We start from the raw sequence: 24,107 nt of genomic DNA on the forward strand, positions 1-24,107 counted from the left end.
TCAACTTTTTTCATCTGCCCAAGGAGGAGCATTTGAAGACTAAGTGGCTACAATTCATATATATAACTATACCACAGAAGTATAGTCCGAGCCTTGTGCTTTGTTCACGCCATTTTGAAGACGATTGCTTTTTAAATGCAATCAAACTTGGATTCGCAAGCCGGCTGATATTGAAGGAAGGTTCAGTTCGAAGTGTATTTGCATCAGCTTCCTCCTCCGTATCACAACCTGTAAGTGTTATTAATAATTGTTGCTTTTATGTTTTATGTAGCATGCTTAATTATTATTTTGTTTGTTGAGTAAGCACCGTTTAGCTTCTAGGTCTTCAATGGCAATTGTATTGAGATATGTGAAGTGTTTGTCGTTGTTTTCGGAGTTGTCTTAAAGAATAGAATATACCTCGTAGTAACGTAACTGCATTTTTTTTTTTTTTGTAAAAACGTTATGTTTATGCATCGGGCTAATGCAAACAAAGACTGATTGTGCTTTTACAATATGAACTCTGGGCTATGCTCGCTAACATATAAAATTATTTATCTTATTTTTAGTTTTTTACTACAAACTACAAAGCAGTGGACTATAATCATTATTATAACACGATTTAATTGATAAAAGCATCATTGTACTCCGTGTTAAACAATAAGTATTATCTCTGTAAACACTGCTGGGTCATCTGACCAATCAACGCAGATTAGCGTCGCGCAAAGGACGGGTTTGGAAAAATGAGTCGTTGAACGAATCATTTGGGAGTCGGTGAGCAAATCAGGTAAAAATAAATGCATATTATACGAAAACAAAAGTGTTTTTTGACATTACATGCACGTAAAACTGTTGTTGGGGACTCCCTAAACAACATTAGGAACATTTTAAATGTCATAATAGGTGCCCTTTAAAAGCGCTGTATAAATGAAGGTGACTTGACCTAACTTGACCATCCCATAAATACTAGTGATGCTAGTATAACTCTCTAATACTCTCATTTAAGTAGCTTTTTAAAATGTGCCATATGAGAAAGAAACATTAGTATTGTGCATCTTGAGACAAAACAATGACACTGACATATTGCAAGATGCAAGTTGCTTTGCAGTTTAGTCTGGGACTAGCTTAAGCCTTGTCTGTGAAAGAGGGCATGTTATGTGTTTTAATGCATGACTCAAGGAAAAAACAGGCCAAAATTCTCAAAAGCTTTATTATATCTTCATGAACAAGCAGACAAGTAGCATTTTGTTATTTGACATAGGCTGGAAAACAATACACTCTCAAATGTAAACTCAGTCTTTACTAAAAAAAAGAGATTGAAATATGTGGATTATGGGAATCCCTTTAGGATAGTTATTTATTTCCAAGTGTAAAGCAAACTGCAGTAGAATGTAATTACATTTGAGGAATAGAGCAGAACCTTTTTATTATTCGAAAGTAGCCTCATGCAAATATTTAGGCTCAGATTCCAAGTCTAGTCAGTGTGTAACCAATCATAACTGATTTATTAAATTAATGTGAAGATAAAATGTTTTCAGTAAATTAATAAATTATTAGACCAATTAAACCCAAGGAAAGTCTTAAATCTACACAACTTGGCCTTGACTTCAAAATATGTTTACAATAATTTAATCTTCTGAAAATATTGTCCTGAAAATGATACACATATTAATAAGATAGAGCAACAGAGGATCTGTCAGTCTATATTGTCTCTCATCAAGCTTGAATATCCTTGTGTTGGACAATCCAGGGAGAAACCCCAGGAAGACACTCCTTCATCCTTTATTCCACCCCTTTCATGAACTCCAGGAACTCTGCAATAGAAGGATAGTGGAGATGCATGGGACAGAGACAAGGATAGATCTGCATCACATTGGGTCTTAAAGGGTCGTGACACAAATACTGTCAGTAGCAAAATTGCAAAACGGTTTAAAGCAATCTCCCATCATTCCAAAACACCACGGCATGGACACTGCTCCTGAAACCACTGCTGACTTTTTAGAACAAATTGAGCTTTTTTTTAACTCTTTCCCTGCCAGCATTTCTTTTTTTTTGATCCCAGCCACTACCAGCATTTTTTTTTAATAATTTTCACTAAATGTTCATGTCCTCCAGAATAATTGTCTGAAAAATGTCCAAACATGCAATATAGCAAAAGAAAGACAACAAACAACAATAATCTTCTAGCTTCATGCATTCATTTTTTTTGTCAACACTTGAATGTGGGTAAGTTTCATAAAAAAAACAGTTAAGAAAATCGAGTTTTATTATTCAATGCTTCTATTGTTTGTTTCTGTCAGGGTTCTGTCACTTCTGTCTAGTCCATTTCTTGGTTTTGTGCCAGAGCCCTGACACTCCTGCTTCGTCTTGTCTGTGTGCCGTGTGTCATGTGCTTTCATGTCATGTATTGTCTTGTGCAGGACACAGGTTGTGTTTTACACTAGCTGTGTGCTTTCGTGTTGTCATGTTTTGTGTGAACACATGGCTTATGAGTGTTCTCATTGGCTGCATGTGCATGTCTCGTTTAGTGTGAGCACATGGCTTGTGAATTGTTTTACTGGCCATGTGCTTGTGTTTTTTGTCATGTTTGGTGTGAGCACATTTGGCTTGCCCACCTTGTTATCTGATTATTGGTTCATTTGCCCCACCTGTCCTCCCTCGCTACCGGCCTTGTTGGCTCCCTATTTATTTTCCTTGTGTTTGCAGTCCTGTGCTGGTTTGTTGTCATTTCTACATTGTATGTTACCCTTGTGTGTTCTTCCTGTGGTCAAGTCAAGTCAAGTCAAGTCAAGTCAGATTAATAAAAGCCTTATTTCTCTGTACTTGAGTCCTCGCTACTTCCACCTACCCAAAACCTGACAGAACTAGAGGACTCTGCAGAGAATGGGCATCTTCTTGTTTCCATCTCCCAGCCTTTGCCCCTCCGCTCGTCAGACGATGGAGCGCTATGGCAAGCTCTCTTCTCTTCGCCAAGGGGAGTCTACAGTAAAATAGTTTGCCCACCAGTTCGTCTTCACTGTGGAGGGGCTCGACCTTAACAACACTGCGCTTAAAGACATTTTTAACAGCAGCCTGGACGAGCCTGTCTGCACCTGGGAGATGGAAATGCTGGGGATACTGTCTTTCTGGCAGTTTGTGGGGTGTTCTGTGGGGAAGAGGGTGGCCTTCCGCCTCTTGGCCCACCTCCCATTCACCTCACAAACTGCCAGATCACCAGTCCTCCGATAGAGGGAGGAGGAAGAACGGGTCCGCCTCATCTGCCACCTATCCTGAGGTGCTTGTGATTGCTGCAGCCCCCCCAGGTGTGGCTAAAGATGCTGCAGCTTCCCCAGAGGAGGTTGTCTCCACATCACCTCACCCTCGTAAGCGCAGGAGAAGGAGGGCTCTTGTTGCTCTCTCAAGTCCGGTGGTCCAGGAGGACCCGACTTCGGTGGTCTCGACTTCAGGGGTCTCAAGTCCAGTGGTCCAGGAGGACCCGACTTCAGGGGTCTCAAGTCCGGTGGTCCAGGAGGACCCGACTTCAGGGGTCTCAAGTCCAGTGGTCCAGGAGGACCCGACTTCAGGGGTCTCAAGTCCGGTGGTCCAGGAGGACCCGACTTCGGTGGTCTCAAGTCCGGTGGTCCAGTAGGACCCGACTTCGGTGGTCTCGACTTCAGGGGTCTCAAGTCCAGTGGTCCAGGAGGACCCGACTTCAGGGGTCTCAAGTCCGGTGGTCCAGGCGGACCCGACTTCGGGGGTCCCTAGTCCGGTGGTACCGAAGGACCCGACTCTGGTGGTCCAGGAGGACCCGACTTCGGTGGTCCCAAGCTCGGTGGTCCCAAGCCCGGTAGTCCCAGAGCCGTCCACTCTCCCTGTTGCGTCCCCAGTGGTGGCCGAAGAGGCTGCAGCACCTCTTCACTCTCAGAAGCGGAGGAGTAGGGCTTTCTGTGTCCCACAAGTCCCGGAGGCTGTCCCAAATCCTGCTGTCAGCCCGGAGGCCGCCCCCAACCTCCTTGCCCTGCGGCGCCGCCCAAGCTCCTTGCCCTGCCTACTCTGTCCATGTTGCCAGTCAAGCTGGTTTCACCCAAGCTCCTGGAGGCTGTCTCAGAGTAGTCAGCTTCCGTCTTAGTTCAGTCCGTTGTCTTCCCAGAGCAGCCCACTCTCACAGAAACTTCCAAGGAGGCCGTTCCAGAGCTGCCCAAGTCTCTTGCCCTGCCTGCTTGACGCAAATTCCCGGCACCACTCCAGAACCGCCGTAGCCTGTCTAACACCAGGTGGCGTCCCTTTAGAGGAGGGGTAGTGTCAGGGTTCTGTCGCTTCTGTCTAGTCTATTTCTTGGTTTTGTGACAGAGCCCTGACACTCCTGTTTTGTCTTGTCTGTGTGGTTGTCTTTGTCTTGGGGGTGTTGTTGTTGAGTGAACTTGAGTATAAGACAACAATAACAAATGCTTACCATCATAATCAATTTTTCCATCATTGTTTTTGTCTCCGTCCCTCATCAGTTCCTCAATGTCATCTTCAGTGATGGTTTCACCGGTACCTTCCAGCATCAGCTTCAGTTCATCAAGATCAATGTACCCATCTGTATTCCTGTCCAGATACAATCAAAAACCATCAGAAACCACTAATCCCACCACAGGGTAGTTATCTGACTTTAGTTTAAGGACACACATACTTATCAAACATACGAAAGAGTTCTGCCAGTTCTTCTTCTGACTTTCCTTTGCTGTCGTCTTTCATGCATCTCACCATCATGACCAAGAACTCTTCAAAATCCACCGTACCACTGCCTGCATACATGCACAATCATTTTAGCACATGCTCATTTCAGAATTGCAATGACAATACATGCACTGACATTTTATTAGTGCTGGGCAATTATTCGATTATTTGCATCCAAAATAAAAGTTTGTGTTTACATAATATATGTGTGTGTACTGTGTATAATTATTTTGTATATATAAATACACACATATGCATGTATATATTTAAGAAAAAATTGTGATTTATATATATATATATAATATAAATTATGTATAAATATATATACATGCAATTATTTCTTAAATATATACATGCATATGTGTGTATTTATATATACAAAACAATTCTACACAGTACACACACATATTATGTAAACAAACTTTTATTTTGGATGCGATTAATCACGATTAATAGTTGCCCAGCTTTACATGTTATTCTATATATGGCATTATTAAAATGTTTGTTATTAAAAAAACATTGTTTTTTCAAATATTACTATATATTATTCAGTGAAATAAATGGATAAGTGTTGATACAGATACTTATTACAATTTTAACGATTATTTCTTAAATGGGTATGTGATTTTTGACAATATTGTTCATTTTTAGGAACAAAAAAAAATACACAAATCACTACTGCATGACACATACTTTCCATTAATAACAAATTTATCACTAAAACAAATGAGAACAATAAAAAAAAAAATTGTACCAAAAGGTGTAAAAAATAATCTTGTATATTATATAAATTGTGATTAATAGTAAAGTAATTTTATTATAACATAAATATGAATAAAATAAAATAAAAGACCATGTATCATATATCATTGCATCTTGCTGTACATTTGGCTACAAGTGAAAAGTAGCACCACACCATTTTACAGTACGTTTCCTTTCTGCTGTTGTGCATTGGCTCTACACTCGCTTCTCACAGTCATGTGTCACAGGCCAGCTAAAAATGTCTGGGTTTTGGCACAAATATTTAAAAAAGTACTTAAACCATTTGAAAGAGATGCCAAAACACACATTTTGTATATATATATATATATATATATATATATATATAAAGGTATCTAAATGGAGACTGCAGTATCGATGTGCACGTCCCTACTTGGTAGTTGTACAGATTACTTTTACACTTATGTCCTGAGTAAATGAAGGCAGAATTGGCATTTTTGGGGACCTATTCCTTGAATGGAGAAATTTGTACTATAATATCAAAATCTCTGAGGCTTTTATGAAGATTTACATTAAGTCTTGTTTAGTGTTTGTACTGCACTTCTGAGCGAGTTCGTGTCCGGTCCTGGTCACCTGGATTCTCTGCCTGTTTCCCCGGATTTCTCTCCTTGCCTCAGCCCTTCTCTGTTATTGTTGGATTGCTTGTTTGTGTATGACCCTTGCCTGGATTTGGATTACGTCTTTGGCATACCCTTTCAAAAGAAACACTGCATTTGGATCCTCAACCTTATTGTCTCGGAGTAGTACGCAACATAATACAGAGGTATTTTTCCCCATTCTCTTGAATATTGAGGGCATTATAAATGCAATTCAATTAACTAAATCACGAAGTGAAAACGTGCACTAGCACAAGCGCACTAGTCTAACATACTAGACTAAGTTACATCACGTAGAGTAGGAGTGTTTTAGTAAAGTGAGGGACATACTTGATAATGACAGATCGCACAACGTTAAAGTAACAATCACGATATCGCAGACGATATATCACACAGCCCAACAAGGGATTGTCAAAAATGTCACCGTCAATGAATTAAATGAATGAAGATATTTAGTGCTTTTGTTATGCACTACTGTACACCGAAAGCACTATACAATCATATCAGGAGGTCTCTCCTCAACCAGCAGCCACTTGGATAATGCAACAACAGCCACAGAGCAACGGCGCCAGTGCGCTCACTACACACCAGCTACGTATAGTGGAGAGGAGAGAGAGAGGGATGAGCCAGTTAAGTGGATGGGGATTATTAGGAGGCCATGATTGATAAGGACAATGGAAGGAATGTGGTCAGGATACACTACTCTTTACAAGAACTGCCATGGGATTTTAATGACCACAGAGAGTCAGGACCTTGGTTTAACGTCTCATCTGAAGGACGTGCAGTTACAGTGTAGTGTCCCTGTCACCCACACAGACCACAGGGCGAGCATCGCCCCCTGCTGGCCTCAATCACCCCTCTTCCAGCCGCAAGATATTTTTGGATCCAGGTACTGACCAGACTCAACCCTGCTTAGCTTCAGTGGGCAACCAGTCTTTGGCTACAGGGTGATATGACTGTGGCCATATCATATTAAGTCAAATTCAAGATATGATTGCTAAATGACTTGTATGAGATCTTGGTTTTTTATATTATAACATATGATATATCACATGAGCAAGAGAACTGTTTTCACAAAAAAATTTGCACAATTGCAAAGGTGATATTGATTTTATACAAACGTTCAATAAACAACATTTCATTTTTAAAACATTAATCTCAACATAATTATATTGTAGTTGTAATTGTAGCTTCTGTGCCACCTCTGCAGTGCAAAGATGAATTTTGTTGTTAGTGATTTCATTTGATTGGTAACAGCTCTATAGATTGTCTTGTATTTCTAGACATTTCTCAGGCAGTAAATGGGGACTTTTTTAAGATGAATTTGAGGAGACCTGGTCTGGTCTTAGTCTTGACTCAGTCTAGCCCTGCCCACAATATCTTGGTCTTTTCTTGGTCACAACACACACTGGTCTTGGTCTAGGTGGACTTGACTAAAACACTTGTTGACATTACAGGTTAGGGTTCTGGAATGTTCTATACTTTACCATCCTCATCCACCTCGTCGATCATCTCCTGGAGTTCTTCTGGCGTGGGGTTCTGGCCCAGCATCCTCATTACCTTTCCGAGCTCCTTAGTGCTAATACAGCCATCTTCAGCGTCCTGAATGAAGATATCAAATGCTGCGCGGAACTCTACAAAACACAACCACAGAAGTTAAGCTTTTGTGTACAGTATAGTGTCTCTGTCATGAACAACTTAATTATATTGTTAATTAATGTCAGTTTAGTAAATCTTTATTACATATAGCCCTACTGAAAAACCTAGCATAAACCAGCATTAATTCCATGTTGGTCCAGGCTGGTTTATTCTGGCTAGACCTGGAATAGTGCTGGTCTAGCTGGTGGATCAGCATAGTCAGGCTGTTCTCAAGCTGGTGTAGCTGGTCCACAGGCACTCCTGCCTCCCACGGGGACCAGCAACCAGCATGCAAAACATAACTTATGCTGGTGACCAGCATTGCTGAATTTTTTTAGCAGGGAGGCTATAAAAAATGCTGTTATTGTTTTTTATTAGTTGGGCATGGGTGTTAAATTCAGCCAGTTTTTGTTTTCGGTGGGAAACAGCGATCTTGATTGGTCAAAAGCGTGGTCAGGTGATGTAGCATCAGCTGAGACCATAAATAGATGCCTGAAATGCACATCACCAGCTTCTTTGTCTTCAGCAAGCCACTGTTTGCATGTGTGTGAGAAGTCACGAGACCTTGCAGAATTACATCCAGCCTTGTGGGTAAAGAGGGTCAGGCTGGTGCGTTCCTGCAAACTATGTCTATTCTGCAGGTGTACCAGGGCGACCTGCTTAACGACCTGGACTCCGGTGAGGTATTGTGAATCGTATCGCATCGTGAGTTGAGTGAATTGTTACATCCCTAATGTGTACCAGTATCATCCAGCTTTATCACCTCGCACATTCACAAAGTGCATGGATGCAGCTCTGGCTCCTCAGCGACCATGTTCTCAGTTATATCGACGATTGGCTCATACTCACCCAGTCAAAGGACTTGGCGATTCGGCATCGAGTTGAGGTTGAACTCGTGCTTTTTCCTAGTCAGAAGACAACCTTTTTGGGGTTGGTATGGGATTTGACCCCCATACAGAATGAATGACTCTCTTTGAGTCTTGGTGCGCAAGGCATCAAAGATACCCAGTACATTGCCTGGTTGGTTCAGTTCTGAAGCTTTTACAGGAGCGCATTTCGGATGGCTTTTTGGATTTATCCCCTGCTACACTTAAAGTATACGAGGTCGCTATAGATCTGCTTGCCACAACCACATAGATGGAGTAACAGTGGGGAGGCATCCCCTGATATCTTGCTTTCTTCATGGTTCCAGAGGGCTGAAGCTTACCTGCAGACCATGAGTTTCCATAGTCCATCTTTCCATAGTCTTGGAAGGATTATCAGAGCCTCCATTCGAGCCTTTGGAGTCAGCATCACATTCAGCAAGTTTTTGCTTCGGAGCTGAGAGTTTCTACATTGATTCAGCTCTTTTATCTAACACATGTGGACTTCAGAACCCAGAAGTGTTCTGTGTTGGTGTGAAGGTGCGTCAGCGTTGATCGTCTTCCTGAGAAACTTTGCTGCTGTGCACACTGTGCAGGAGATCTTGCCCTGTGCACTCCAGTACAAAGAACATTTCCTCTGAAGGAGTAACACTGGTGTGTTTGCATCTTTTTCAAGATGTCATTCCACCCGTTCGTTTCCTGGCCCTGGCTCAAAATCACTGCCTCTCATGTCTGGGATGAGGTAGCGTTCGTGGATGAGTCATATACCCACTGCGGGAAGATGACCATCTCGATGCAGAGATCGAGACTCCAATGCCTCGTTTGGTTGATACGCAAGACGTTCTGAGGATCACAGTGCCGGTTCCCGCCTTGCCAATCCCCGCGGACCCCCACTCCTCTACAGCATTGCAAGCTGCGGAGCTTCCGAATGCTGGTGCTTAACCTTTTCATGGAGGACTCAGTATCTCATTCGTGGCTCCTCCGGAGGACCAGATGTCATTCGCTGCATCTAAGGGTGGGCTAGAGTCCTCTGGAGATGAGGATTCGGCTGTGTTGCCTCCTTCCGGGAGAGTAACATAGTTCGAGTCTGATCCAGAGCTGACGGCCATGCTTTCCCAGGCCACCGCGTGTGTCGGGCTCGAGTGGAACCTTCCACTGTGTCCCGAACCCTCAAGGGTGGGCTCCACTGAGCAACAGCGCCCCGCTCTGGTCCCCTTCTTCCCAGAAGTGCACGAGAAGGTTACAAAGTCATGGAAGGCACCTTTTTCTGCCCAAAGCCACCCTGGAGCCTCCTCCACTCTCACTACCCTCATTGGCAGGATGGCCAAAGAGTATGTGGACATCTCTCAGGTGGAGCATGCGGTTGCAGTTCAGTTTCTGCCATTGCTGTGTGACAAGCATATACTGGTCTGGACGGACAACACATCAACTGTCAAGGTGGTCTACGTTCCCGATGCATGTCTCAACTTGCCCGCCATCTCCTCCTCTGGAGTCAGATTCGACTCCAGTTGCTTTGTGCCATTCCTATTCCGGGCGGGCTCAATTGTGCAGCTAACACGCTCTCACGACAGCTCACACTCCCAGGAGAGTGGAGACTCCACCCCCAGGCGGTCCAGCTGATTTGAGGTATCAGGGCTCACTCTACTAGGAGTGTCAATACTTCTAAGGCACTAGCTTAAGGTCCGCCATTGCGAGATGTTTGTGCTGTGGCAGGCTGGTCCTCTCTGCACACGTTTATAAGGTTTTACAGTCTGAATATAGATTCAACTACAGGAACTCATGTCCTTTTGGGTAAATTTTTCTGTAACAATTCTCATTCCTTTGAGGCGCGCAGTATGCTTCACTTCTACCTTCTTGGTGTGTGCTGTGGCAGGCTAGCCCTTTCCATACATGTTCACTTACAGTATATGTATTATGGAGTTGGTTTACCCCAGGTTCGTCTCTTTTGGGTAAGCATTCTTGGACCATAGGGTTTGTGCTTTTGCATACTTCACAACCTGATTGGTCAGGCATGCCTTCAGTATGGCGACGTGGGTGTTAACATTCCCATAGCATCAACATTGTGATGCAACATTGAGTTCCATTTGAAAGGGAATGTCTCACCCCCAGTAAAGGGAATTGCATCACTTTGCCATACTTCATGCAATGCCTGAAAATGTCTTCGATCAGACCATTAGAATCTGGTGACATGCATTTCAAGAACCTAATACCAACTTTTAATCACCAACAGTATATTATAAATATTTGTGGATATCTTGCTGCCATAGGGCCTGGCAAACTTTCTATGATAATGTAAACTATGAATTCCACATTATCCATCTTATTTTACAACGTGGAAGTAAGCTACTGTATTTTCTGTGAATGTGGCCAACTTCCAATTCATAAGCCGCTATAGGTAAATAACTTGAAGAATAACAAAATGCAGTAAACAGCTAGATTATTTGTGCTACCAACCAGTGTTTTTATTAAAAATTATAATATGATAAAAACAATATGATAACAAAAATCAGTTTGCAATATCAAGCAGCAAAACAGAGTGTTTGTGTACAGGTAAAATAACTGAAAGAGGAAAACACCGGAAGCCTCGCACATTCAAGTTAAAAATGGCCCGTTCTTATGTTAAAAATAATGTAGATACCAAAGAGTGCTTGAGGACACCATGAGGCCATTTTTTTTTAATTAAAGCTCAAGCGTAAGTGGGCCTTTTGACATATTGACCAAAAACAATCAAAACTACAAAGGAGTGACTTGGGGTGGCCAAATTAATGTACAAATCTCAAATCCAATTTAAATAGTGTGGGGGGACATTAAGCAGGCTGTTTCTATTTTCATTGTTATTTTACACTGTTATCATGTACTTTTTTTACAGCACTGTACGTAGTAAAAATAGATATATAATCTAGAGGCATTTTAAAACATATAACATAACATTTTTGACCAGCCTTAGACCAAATGCCGTGTAGTATTACTATGCCATACCATTTTTCTGCTCATCAGTGAGCTGCTCTACCTGTTGAAGACATCAATGGATCAATAATTATGACAAAGTCAAAACATAATGTACACCACAAATAAACACAAACATGCATCAACACAAATATTACAGTCATTTCGGTCAGTGGACTTTGTTAAGTGGATTTGTGTGATTTTGGTGTTTTTGTAACAAACAGTAAATTAAATATTAAACATATTAATTAAATGGTTTCTAATCCTAAACAAACAAACAAATAAACAAAAAAAAGATACCACAACAACAGATATAGCTTTCTGCCCTTTTCTAATATAAGGCTGTGTCCTCCGAAAATTAGGAGACGTTACATCAGTGACTGACGAATTGGGATCGCGCCTGAGAGCCCTTTCATCTTCGAGTGTTAACATAACCTGCCAATGGACATTGGTGAGTGAGATTGCATCGCGAACCACGGCCCATGCTGCAGGTATATAGGAAGCGATAAAAGAGACATTTAGCAAGTTTTCACTGAGGAGCCGAGCAGTGCATTAGTAACCTAGATGTTCCCATTCAGTCAGTCTCTACGAGTTACGCCAGTGACTGACGAATTGAGATCCCTAAGAAAAATGCCACAATTGCTGCATCTTTCAGTGCCCCGCGTCAGCCGCCTGATCCCCGCACCATCGGGACGGAAGAAGGACTTACACAAAGAATTCAATCACTGCTGTTCCTACCTGTTGTGGTAACAATGTTACTTATATAACAGTAAGAATATTGGATAACACTGAGAATGCGTGCCTAATCCAAGCTGAAAAGGGCGCTACAGAGTCCACACCCTGCCCGTAGGGAGGTAGTATGTGGAGTTACACATATGGACTGGCCAGAGGGCAGTGCTACAACACCGACAGGGACGGCAGAGCGGGCTCCACCAACGTAAATACACGGGCTCGCCAATCGGAAAGCTGTACCATGGACGAATACACATGTGGTAATCACAACATATGGACAGCTAGTCTAGCACAGGGGCTGACCACTGGACATGCACACAAATTCTAGAACTGTCGTCAGACGCCTCCGATGACTGGATGGCGTCTACGCTAATATTAGTCTCTCTGTTTATACCGAGGTTAACCGCAGTTCGCCGGATCCAGGTCGTATCCAGATCTGAGGAAGGACCTTCGCCTGGACACGACGACAACTCAGCCTAGAAGTGTCAACTAGACTCTCCAGGGTAATTCTTGTCAGGGTAATTCTGGTTCACATGGCTACGCGGAAGCGATAAATAATTCTTTATTATAAAATTTGAAGGCCAGACAAGTAGTTTGTTGAGGGTTGGTTAGTAAAGAAGGACTACTTCAAATGCCCATACCTATAGACTAAACATGTGATGCGCATGTGCACGCCGTCTGCGTTATCGCGGGTTTGCGTTTTTGAGGCTTGAGCAGAGATAACTTTTTTGCACCTTGGAATCTATTTCAGGGTTTGCGTTCTCGAGCCAACTGGCACTGTTTTATGCGGATGAGCGGGCCGGAGCGCGTTTTCTGTTAGAACAGTGTCATGTTGGCGGCCCCTAAGTTGATAACTATGATCTTTGATCTTAACAATCAATCAATCAAAACTAACTTTAGCTGGACAATAACTTTATTCTAGAGTTGCTGTAAAGCCAAAACAATCTCTGTTACTGTAATTTCCGATTATCACTTGTTACGACCACTGGGCTCATACAGTGACCGCAACATAGAAGGGGAGACCACACTGATCGCTACGTTTAACAAATAATGTTTATTTGACAAGAAAGTAGAAGTGTATCAGTAAATGTAATGGTTAACTAAAGTGTAGTGTACATCAGTAGAATGAAACGGGAGAGGAGAGGAGGTGCGCGACGAGCGAGGCAACCACCAGCCGCGCAGACCGACGGTCCGAAGAGGAAAGAGAGAGACTGCCAGCTCCCGGAAAGCCCCTTTTAACCAGTCATCCATTAACCTTCACGGCCAGCCTACAGCTCCACCTGTAGGACTAAGACAGACAGACAGACGGCAACCATAAAACACAGACAAACAGCAAGCTGCCCAGCAACACGGCAAAGCCGGTCATGACACACTGTAAAGCTGCTTTGAAACAATCTATATTGTTAAAAGCGCTATATAAATGAAGGTGACTTGACTTGACGCACAGGGCACAGATACGCTAGGGCTGGGTGCTTGCAAGTTCACCACTTGGTCCCTGAAAGGAGTGGTAGGAACTTTGGCACATGGATAGGCCGGGGTCTCAGGATGACGTGAGAGCAGGCCGGCCTGAATTCCAGGCACGTTTCGTTGACCGAAAATGCTTGTGGGTCCTCGACCCTCTTGAGAAAATTGAGCGCAGGGCTTAAAGGGAGCTCACTGCAGGGCTGTTAAGACCAGAATAGATCCCAAGAGGGAGGTCGACATCCTGAAGCGAGGTCGGGGAGGGTTCCACCGTGCTGAGGGTCGCCTGGGTCAGGGAATAGAAAAACGGGCAGTGGTGCGTGTCCGGAGCAGCAACAAGGTCTATCTGAGTGCCTCCCGGGAGTGTGAGCTGTTGTGAGGACGCGTCAGCTGCATGATTAAGCTAGCCCAGAATATGAATGGCACGAAGTGACCTGACCCCAGAGGAGGAGATGGCGGGTGAGTTGGGACATGCGACGGGAGCGTAGACCACCTAGACGGTTCATGTACGCAATGGTCTATGTGTTGTCCGTCCAGACCAGTGTATTGTCTTGCAGCAACGGCAGAAACCGGCAAAGAGCAAGGAATACTGCTAGCAACTCGAGACAATTGATATGCCACTGCAGTGAAGGTCCTGTTCAGGAGCCCGAGGCAGCATGCCCGTTGCACACGGCACCCCAGACCGGTGGTGGAGGCATCTGTTGAGACAACAACACATCTGGATACTTGATCTAGGAGAACTCTGGCCCACAGAAATGTTCTGACCACGGGCTGAAAGCTTGGTGGCAGGTCGGAGAGATAGTCACTCGGTGCCATGCCGTGCTATGGTGCCATGCCCATCTCGGGACTCGACCGTTTAACCAGTGCTGAAGCGGTCTCATATGAAGCAATCCCAGCTGCGTTACCGTGCCTGCAGATGCCATATGCCCCAGGAGCCTCTGAAATCGTTTCAGGGGAACCGCTGTCCTGCCCTTGAACGAATTCAAGCTGTTCAGCCCTGACTGAGCATGCTCGTTCGTGAGACAAGCTGTCAGGTTGACCAAAAATCAACATTATATGCAATGTGCATCTTTATGAACAATTCTGATAATCAAACTAAGCTTATTTCATTAGAATAAACTAAAGCAAGTTGTGAAAAATTGTCTTTAATTAAACAAGGGTAATGATTTTTTAAAAGTGTATTTACATCAAGGTGGAAAATTACTTTCATCATATAAAACAAAAAAGATTATATCAAACATAAGTAATTTTTCTTTGCTGGAGAAATCAGGATCTACTGACAGTTATGCTTCAGTAAAACCTTATTTTTCAGGTTGGTTTAATTGAATTATAATAAGTCATCTTAAATCATGTATTTCACTTCAATAAAACCATTTTTTCAGGTTGGTTGAACTCAACTCAGTTATCATCAAAAGGTTCCGGTGTCGGGTTGCACCAGCCGTTCGTAAGTCCACACTGGAGGCTTAGTAACTACTAGCTAGTTTGTAACTAACTCTATTCCCTTGTACTTTATTCCGTTGCACCATTTTGTTCGTAAGGCAGGACGTAGCTAAGTCGGAAGCTCTCCGCAAAGTAAAGCATAGTCGCATAATATGACGTTTACCCTCGATGATCCAAGCAGCCTTCAAATACGCGAGCAGAAGTTGTTTAAATGCTGTGAATTTCAGTTTATCCTTCATTTGAACTTATTTTACTTATTTAAATTATTTTGCCTCACTTAAATGAAAGCTTTAGCGTAAGTTCTGCCAGGAAGACTCAATCAGCGCGCCACGTAATACTTCACTTCTAACCAATCATTTGCTAACACTCACAGTATAAAAGATCGGTACTTACATTCGTCTGAGTTCGCAGATGCTGACGCTGCTAATTACCTCCATCCTCCCCAACCACCACCAAGATGGTCCCTTCCCCCTCATCCTCCCCACCACCACCAGGATGGTCCCTACCTTAACCTCCAGGGGGGTCGGCTGCGCCCCTGCCTTCGTCTTCAGGCAGGATATGCAGATTCCGCTACCCTCGCATTGCTCTCTAAGGAACTTTATAAATTCATGCTTGCTGGGCTGTTAATAAATATACGCTGTTATATCAATTTATCTCCCGAGACTTTCTGGTAGAACTAAAGGTAAAAATATACGTTTCCATTGAATACGACACTTAATCATGAATAACATTAGTGTTTTTATATGTAACTAACATTCAGAACTGTATTTGAAACGAATTAATAAGGATAAATAAGTAATGATAAAAAAAAACCATAAGAAATAACATTTATTGATTATGACTGATTTTATGTGACGCACAACACGGACCGATGGGACAGATGCACACAGCGGCGCTCTGCAGGACAGTGTGTGTTGATGAGCCGCTAACAAAGTAATCTATTCACATAATGTTCTCTCTTTAAAAATGTAAGCCAGTTTAAATGTCAGCATTATCATATGTCTAAAGAATTGAAGTCTGTCAGGTAAAAGAAGAGCTTATTGGTGCAGTTCAGTCTGCCTGCTGTTTTAGTGCAACCGTTACTCCTGATAAGAGGCTCACGTAAATATTTAGTTGGATCATAGAGTTACGTTTAAACTAAGTTTATTGGTGCATTGCAGAAATATTTAGTAGTGCGTAAGTTGTAACTTAGTGCCCATTTACGTCAAAACTAGGCTAAGTTGTAACTTACGCACAGCTGGTGCAACCGGCCCCAGATGCTTAAATACTATAAAATACTTGATACCTGTATTTCCTATGCAAACAAGGAATTATGTCAATTATTAATTAATGCTGTAATCAACTTTGCATGTGTGGGCAATAAGTAATCTACCACAAAAAAAGTTTAATAATAATAATTTTTTGGGTAAACTATCCCTTTAAGTTAACTAAAAAGTGTTAGTTAGAACAACTGTTGGATTTTACAATGTACAAATAAATGTATATCTGAGTTAAAAATAACAAGCCACATATAAAGGACATGATATGAGGCGACCCAACAGTGGATGGTAATCCAGCAAAGCTAACAGAGTAAAGCCCCATTCACACAGCACTTTGAACCCGGCAAATTGCCGGAACGCCTTCTGTGTGAACGCAAACACGACCCGGGTTTAATGCCGGGATCGATGCCGGGTTGGGGACCTAGTAACATTGCCGTGTTCAGACCCGGAACGCGCGCTGTGTGAACAAAAGCCAGGACAAATGCCGTAAGGGGTGTGTCGTAGTGATGATCCACGAGCCTTCGCAATGACGTAGTTATCGTGCGACTCTGTTACTCTGTTAGAAGAAAGTTTGTGTTCGTCATCGATACAAGAAAGAACGAAAAGATGTCTGCAAACTGGACTGAAGCAGAGACCCGAGAGCTCCTTGCAATCCGCGCCGAAGCTGAGATCGTTCGCCAGCTTTGTGGAACGGTACGTGATGCGTTAGTGTACGACCGAATCCGAAAAAAAATGATCGAGCGTGCGGACCTTATACGTCACATCATAACGTCACGCGTCTATCCGGGACATACCCGGGTTGTGTGTGAACGCGCTCTCTGATTCCGGCAAATCACTGGCAGTGTGAATGAACCATTTTCAAACGAACCCGGGTCAAATCCCGGGTCACTTTATCCGTGTATTTTCCGGAATCTCTGTGTGAAAGGGGCTTAACTGTCTATATGTTGGATCCAACACAAACCACCAGACTGATGTGACACATAAACCTGTGCCAGGGGTTTCTTCCCAGACTCACAGTCTCATGTATATATTCACATATATCTTCATGTATATCACAGAGATCAGTGCCCCTCACACACACAAGCACACACACAAAACATTGTTTTTCATGTTTTATGAGGACTCCAAAATGGATTTTGGATATTGCTTGCCATCCTTGTGGGGACATAGGGTTTACCAGGACACACACTCTCTCTCTCTCACACACTCTTTCACACACACTCTCTCTCTCTCTCTCTCACACACTCTTTCACACACACATACACACACACACACACACACACACACACACACACACACACACACACACACACACACACACACACACACACACACACTCTCTCTCTCTCTCTCTCTCTCTCTCTCTCTCTCTCTCTCTCTCTCTCTCTCACACACACACACACACACACACACACACACACTATTCTGGAATCTGACCGAGTGCTTTATCTTAAGCTTTTCCAGCACACACACACATGCACGGCTGAGCAAGGCATGCTAAAATTATCCGTGTGCGGGTAGTCCATGTGTAGTCATGAACGGTAGCATCTCTGGCCTCTCGAGTGGCTCCTATCTAACTCTGATAATGCTCAAGAGTCAAGGTATTTTGAGCTGTCTTTTTTAGCTTACGACATTATGTTGGCTGCTTGAGGGATGCCTAATTTATGCACATTATAATATGATTCCCAGTCATTGTTGCTGCAATAGAGAATATAATGTTGTATTTTATTTTGAACATTAATATGTACTTATATAAATCCTTATACAGGTATAAGCTAAGATATTATTGAGTCACTTGATTTTATGAATCAATAATGTGTTTATGAAGCCTTATAATACTCTTTATGATGAAAAGTAAACTCATGCTATGACTTACAGGCAATTCTGATTAATTGATTTCACTCAATTAGCATATGTGGTTTAATGAATAGCAGAGATGTCTGAAAGCGTCAAGACAACAAATTAAATACCACACTCTTTAGAAGTGCAACCAACATATTATATAACTGTAGTTACAAATATTCATTAAAAAATGTAAGTATTTTGAATGCTTAAAGTATTTCAACACTAAGGCTAGGACGTCTAGATTTAATGCATTGTTTTAAACATTGTTTTACTCAATCCAAGAAAGTTCTATGAAAAACTGCATAGACTCACCGCTGCTTTGTAGATGTCGTTCATTGTGAGGAGATCAGATGAAGTGGCGCTGGTGCAGGACACTGAGCTTTATAGCAGGAGGACTGGACAGCCGGTTCCTCTCTGAGAATGGGATGGCCCATCACAGTCACTCCACCCTGATAAAGCAGATATGTAGCCAAGAATGGAAGGGGGAACTATCAGTGTAGATAACTGATGATGTGCCATCCAGTTAGTTAAGGCATACTTATACTTGAGATGCGTTTAAGGAACTACATGGTGTCAGAAGTTAAAACAATCAATAAAGCAAGAGAATAGAAGAGGACACAATAGCCGAAGGAATCCGCTGATCTTCAGTGGCAACATGCCAGAAAACTGGCAAACAATTTGAACTGGAATTCGACATATTTTTCACCGCGGCGCACAGCGAAAATCCAGATAAAAGCCTACATACTCCTCAATCTTGCGGGACCATAGGAGATTAGAGGAGAGCGTTCATTCACATATGCTCCAGCGACACTGGGTGCTGATGGGCAAGATGTGATTACACCAGTGGAGTCAAGAGAGGATCCAGAGATTCAGAGAAGTATACCTGCAGACAAACATGACGAATGGAGAGACATTCGTTTAACACCAGAAATTAAAAACCATGAGAAACCTTCAAGGCTTACCTGAGGACGCTGAGCAATAAAGCGAAAACGTGTAACTTTGGTGAACTCCCAGACCAATTCATCAAAAACAGACTGGTGAGTGGCATAGAAAATGATAGTGTGAGAAGAGTTGCTCAGAGAAAGTGATTTAACTCTTGCGAAAGCGTTCGAAATCTGACAAATCAGTAAAATAAGCTAGCAACACATGAAGGCTGGCTGTGCCGTGCGCAGTGGGCCTGTGAGTGTTAATGCAGTGTGTGCTAGGGGGAAAAGCCGTCGCGCACCGGCAGCAGAAACACCCGAGCGGGACAAAGAACATCGCTAACTGTAAAAATTGTGCTGGAAATCATCCAGCAAGCGTGATCAATACAAGGCTTTTGGACAATTCATTGTTGATTCTCAATAAGTACTTGTGTAGATGTATGACAGAAATAAAGTCAAACTGTTAGTAATAAGTGAAGCTGGTAATGCTGTTGTTGTGTAACTCTCCTCTGCTGTGATCTTGAGAGATCTGTTAGTGTTTAATGTTCTGTTGGGATTTAAAGGGTTTCTGTTGTGTGAGTTTTGTGGGTCACCATTGTGCTGAAGAGTAGAGCCTGTGCTTCAGTCCAGCAGAAGACCAAGAAACACTGATGATATGCTGCATGTTGCTCTATTTAAAAGGCAGAAATCGATTGCAGTGATGTCTGTTAATTTGGTTAAGTTTATGTTTTTTTTTCCTGTTTTTTTTCTTCAGTTTAATAAATAGAAATACATGCATTGTCCCGACACTCTTTTGTGTATTTGTATTAGCAACTTACAACTTTGAGTAAAATGTCCTTAAGGCAATCGTTTTCCTCACGTTTTCTAAGTACATTCAACTAATTACATTTTACAGTGTAAATATATTGTAAATAAATTAGGGCTGTCAATCGATTACATTTTTTAATAGTGATTAATCGCATGATTGTCATGAGTTAACTTGCGATTAATCACAATTAATCACACATTTTTTATTTGTTCTAAATGTACCTTGAATTAATACTTTTCAAGTTTGTAATACTCTAATAATTATTTATGCGCATGGATAAATATGGAAACTTTATGCAAATGTATATTTATTATTGAAACCATAGTCAACAGAGCATGAAGACGAGACATGTTTCAAAGGTCATAAGATGTTTTTCCAAAAACGTGTTCATGTCTATTAGACACATGAAGAAAGAACAAAGAAAGAAGAAAGAAAGAAATGCAGGTTCCCATTACTTCTCTTTCTTTGCACTGAGCAATTTACTAAAACAAACATGTTTAGATGTGTGACCGAGCGTTTAGACAGGGTTCGCCTAACACTTCAGAAGTAAGAAAACAATAAACGATAACCGTTTGGAACTCTTCTCCACTTTATTATAACACAGATCACCAACTCCAAAAGAAAAACCCGCGACACTCCAGTACAAGCGCGCGCATGACCCATGCCAATCTACGGCAAGCCCCGAGGGGAAAAATACATACACACATATACTGTACAACGAGCGCCAGTACATCAAGAATTAGTGCATCATAACAGAGTCCAACAAAGTCTGTTACATACGTCCCCCCCTCACAAAATAAACGTCCCCGTTTATGTTTCAGAATAACAACATCAACCGTCAAAAACAATAAACAGCCGTGTACAATGAAACACAAAACAGAGTACATAGCACATTATTTTTCCTGCAACAAGCCTATTAATAGAACAGGTTTTTTTTTTTTTTTTTTTTGACAGTTATAACAGGCTCTACAATAGAACAAATTCAAACTTGCACTCTTCCATACCCATAGGTATACAGGCACTTCAATATAAAACAAAATCCTTCAAATGGCCCGGAGGTCTATGAACTCTCCCAGTCCTGCTCATGTTTCGCTCAGACCCCTTAACTGAATATGGTGAATCAGAAGAACCAATCATATCTTTCCGGGGAGAAACACATTCCTCTCCATCAGAATCTCCTGACTCCAGGGAAAGAGACTCAGGCTGTGAGTCCGGAGCATTGGACAATGTCTGGTTCTGTGACGCAAGAGAAACAGGCAATGTGTAAGGCCGCAGCCTATTGTAATGTACGACCTGCGCCCTCTCACCAGAGTCAAAAGGGTCTACAATACGGTAAGTCAGTCCCTGTTCCCCACATGAATCCATGACTTGAACTATTTTATACGGTCCCTTCCAATGGGGTGCCAGTTTCATGCGGCTCTCTACTGGGTTGTGGAGCCACACCATGGCACCTACATCATAGAGCTGGTGACGCAATCCAACATCATGGTACAGTTTTTGACGGTCGTGAGCTGCCTCACTGTGCATCCGTGCACTGCTAAAGGCAGAGTTCAGTTTTGTCAGCAATTTCGAAACAAACTCAGCATGTGATGGTGACATCTGAGAGACAAGAGCACGGGTGGGTAACAGTAAATCAGCAGGGACCCGTGCTTCCCGACCGTGGGTCAAGAAGTAAGGTGTAAAACGAGTGCTGGAGTGAGTCGTTGTGTTGTAAGCAAAAGCCACATGCTTCACATAATCGTCCCATTCCCCTCCATATGTCAAAAGAGTCTTAGCCAGTTGATCAATCAGGGTCCGATTAAATCTTTCAACCATACCGTCCGACTGCGGATGGTAGGGAGTGGTGCGTGTCTTTTTAATGCCCAGCAGATGACAGAGATTCTGAACCACCTCCGACTCAAACTGACGACCCTGGTCCGAATGCAAAGTCTCTGGAACACCATGAATCAGAACAAAGTCCTCAAACAGACAACGTGCTACTGTCTGTGCTGACTGATTAAGCAAAGCATACAGGTTGACAAATTTGGTGAAGTAGTCCTCGACAACCAACACATACCGGTTTCCTTTTGAAGTCACAGGCAGCTCCAAGATGTCAATAGCCACTCTTTCAAATGGCCGTACTGAATGGGACCCACCCATAGGTGCACAGTGGGCTGGAACCGGACCGCGCCGTGTCTGACATGCCTTGCACTGCTCACACCATGCTTTGATGTCCCTGTACATAGAAGGCCAGTAACAAAATTGTCTCGCCCGTTCCCATACACGCTCCGAAGAAAAATGGGCAGAAGCTGGGGCCCCATGCAGCTGCAAAAGAATGTCCGATATTAGAATAGAGGGTACAACCATTTGGACAACAGGGCCACTTGTGAGGGGACAGAAAACTGAGCGGCATAACAGTCCATCAATAATAGAAAGACGGTTGAATTCAGTCCAAAGCTTCCGTAAGCACTGAGAAGCTTCTTGTATTTTCCGCCTGGATGGTCTTTGGGATTGCATCACCCAGCTCAACACAGTATTAATATCAGGGTCAGCATGCTGCATTGCCCTAATGTCTGATAAGCTGTGTGACAAAAGATTCATGGAAGACATGCTGTCTGAATTGTCATGCGAGTTGACAGCAGTCGCATCTCCTGCCGAATCAGTGACTTCAGAGGAACATGGAATGGTATCCATTTGACTAGAACTCACCACATTCACTTCCAGTACCTCTTTAATACTGGCCTCTGCCTCGTTAGGGCCAGGTGTCTCAGGGCGGCGAGAAAGCGCGTCCGCATTCTTATGGTTTTTTCCATCTTTGTGTACAATGACCCAATTCAATGGATCAAGCTCCAGAATCCACCTCCCTCTTCTTCCTGTTGGATCATCATCAATGGACATACGCCGAAGTGCCAAGAGTGGTCGATGGTCTGTGATAATGGTAAATGAGGCAAGTCCAATGTAATGCTTGAATTCCCTTACTGCCCACACGATAGCCCACAACTCACGATCAAATGTGGACCAACGCCTCTGTGTGGAATTCAATGCCCGGCTGGCGTATGCGACTACATGTTCGAGTCCATCTCTATCCTGGGCAAGAACTGCACCGACGGCCAGGTTGGATGCATCAGTGTAGATTTTAAAAGGCACACTGAAGTCAGGCATTACCACTACAGGATCAGATGACAACACACTTTTCAAAAGGTTAAATGATTTGTCGCACTCAGCATTCCACACAAAGGGCACATTTTTCCCGACTAGATGGTTTAGTGGAGCAGCGAGTTTAGAAAAATCCTTGACGAATCGTCTGTAATAGGAACACAGTCCCACAAATGCTCTCACCTCAGAAGGAGAATGGGGAATTGGCCAGTTCAAGACTTTCTCAGTGTTCTTTGGATCAGGATGAAGACCTTCTCGAGAAACGACATGGCCAAGAAAGACCACGTGATCTCTGGCAAGGTGACATTTGCCTGGATTTAGTCTCAAGCCAGCAGATTGTATTCTTGAGAACACCTCTTTCAGGCTAGCCAGGTGTTCTTCAAAAGTTTTATTATAAATTAAAATGTCATCGAGATATACCATGCAGATGTGCCACGGGAGCCCTCTGAGGACAAGCTCCATCAATCGTTGAAATGTGGCGGGGGCGTTGGATAGGCCCATCGGCATGGACCGCCACTGATAGAGGCCCTGTCCCGTTGTAAAGGCCGTCTTTTCTCGGTCCTCTTCAGCAACTTCCACCTGCCAGTAACCGTTAGAGAAATCTAGCGTGCTGAACCACTTTGCACCCGATAACGCATCCAGTGTGTCATCCACACGGGGTAGAGGATGAGAGTCTTTAATAGTTGCACTGTTTAATCGCCTGTAGTCTACACAAAAACGCCATGTTCCACACTTCTTTTTCACCAAAACAACTGGTGACGCCCAGGGACTACAGCTCTCCTCAATGACGCCATCTTCTAACAGGCCAGCCACTTGTTTCTCTATCTCAGCACGTTTTTCAGGGGATGCACGATATGCACGCTGTTTGATAGGAGTCTGCTCACCAGTTCTGATGTGATGTTTTACTAGTGTACATCTACTGGAATTCCGTTTGGAGGAGCTGAAGATGTCATTGTATTCCAACAGCAATGCCGAAAGCGCAGCTCTCTCAGATTCAGAAA

The 24,107-nt window shown here is 43.0% G+C and overlaps 1 protein-coding gene across 1 annotated transcript; it reads right to left on the bottom strand.

Annotated features, from left to right (window-relative positions):
• Positions 1 to 1,173: 1,173 nt before the first annotated feature.
• tnnc1a (troponin C type 1a (slow)) lies at positions 1,174 to 19,434 on the bottom strand. The gene is made up of 8 exons (XM_079588900.1): positions 19,203 to 19,434; positions 18,986 to 19,123; positions 18,553 to 18,689; positions 11,537 to 11,567; positions 7,544 to 7,690; positions 4,634 to 4,748; positions 4,412 to 4,548; positions 1,174 to 1,793 (listed from the first exon to the last, which is right to left on the bottom strand). Exons 3-8 carry the CDS (start codon positions 18,574 to 18,576, stop codon positions 1,762 to 1,764), a joined length of 486 nt encoding a protein of 161 aa, XP_079445026.1. The 5' UTR covers positions 18,577 to 18,689; positions 18,986 to 19,123; positions 19,203 to 19,434; the 3' UTR covers positions 1,174 to 1,761.
• Between the last annotated feature and the right edge of the window lie 4,673 nt (positions 19,435 to 24,107).

Source organism: Phoxinus phoxinus (assembly GCF_949152265.1).
Source record: "Phoxinus phoxinus genome assembly, chromosome: 18".
Lineage (NCBI taxonomy): Eukaryota > Metazoa > Chordata > Actinopteri > Cypriniformes > Leuciscidae > Phoxinus > Phoxinus phoxinus.

Bases quoted from the DNA above. Each gene is read 5' to 3' on its own strand.
- tnnc1a (XM_079588900.1), bottom strand. From the start codon at position 18,576: ATGAACGACATCTACAAAGCAGCG. The intron at 11,568-18,552 runs GTGAGTCTATGC...TGTCTTCAACAG, and splicing joins ACGACATCTACAAAGCAGCG to GTAGAGCAGCTCACTGATGA. The intron at 4,749-7,543 runs GTAAAGTATAGA...GCATGTATGCAG, and splicing joins CGACGAGGTGGATGAGGATG to GCAGTGGTACGGTGGATTTT.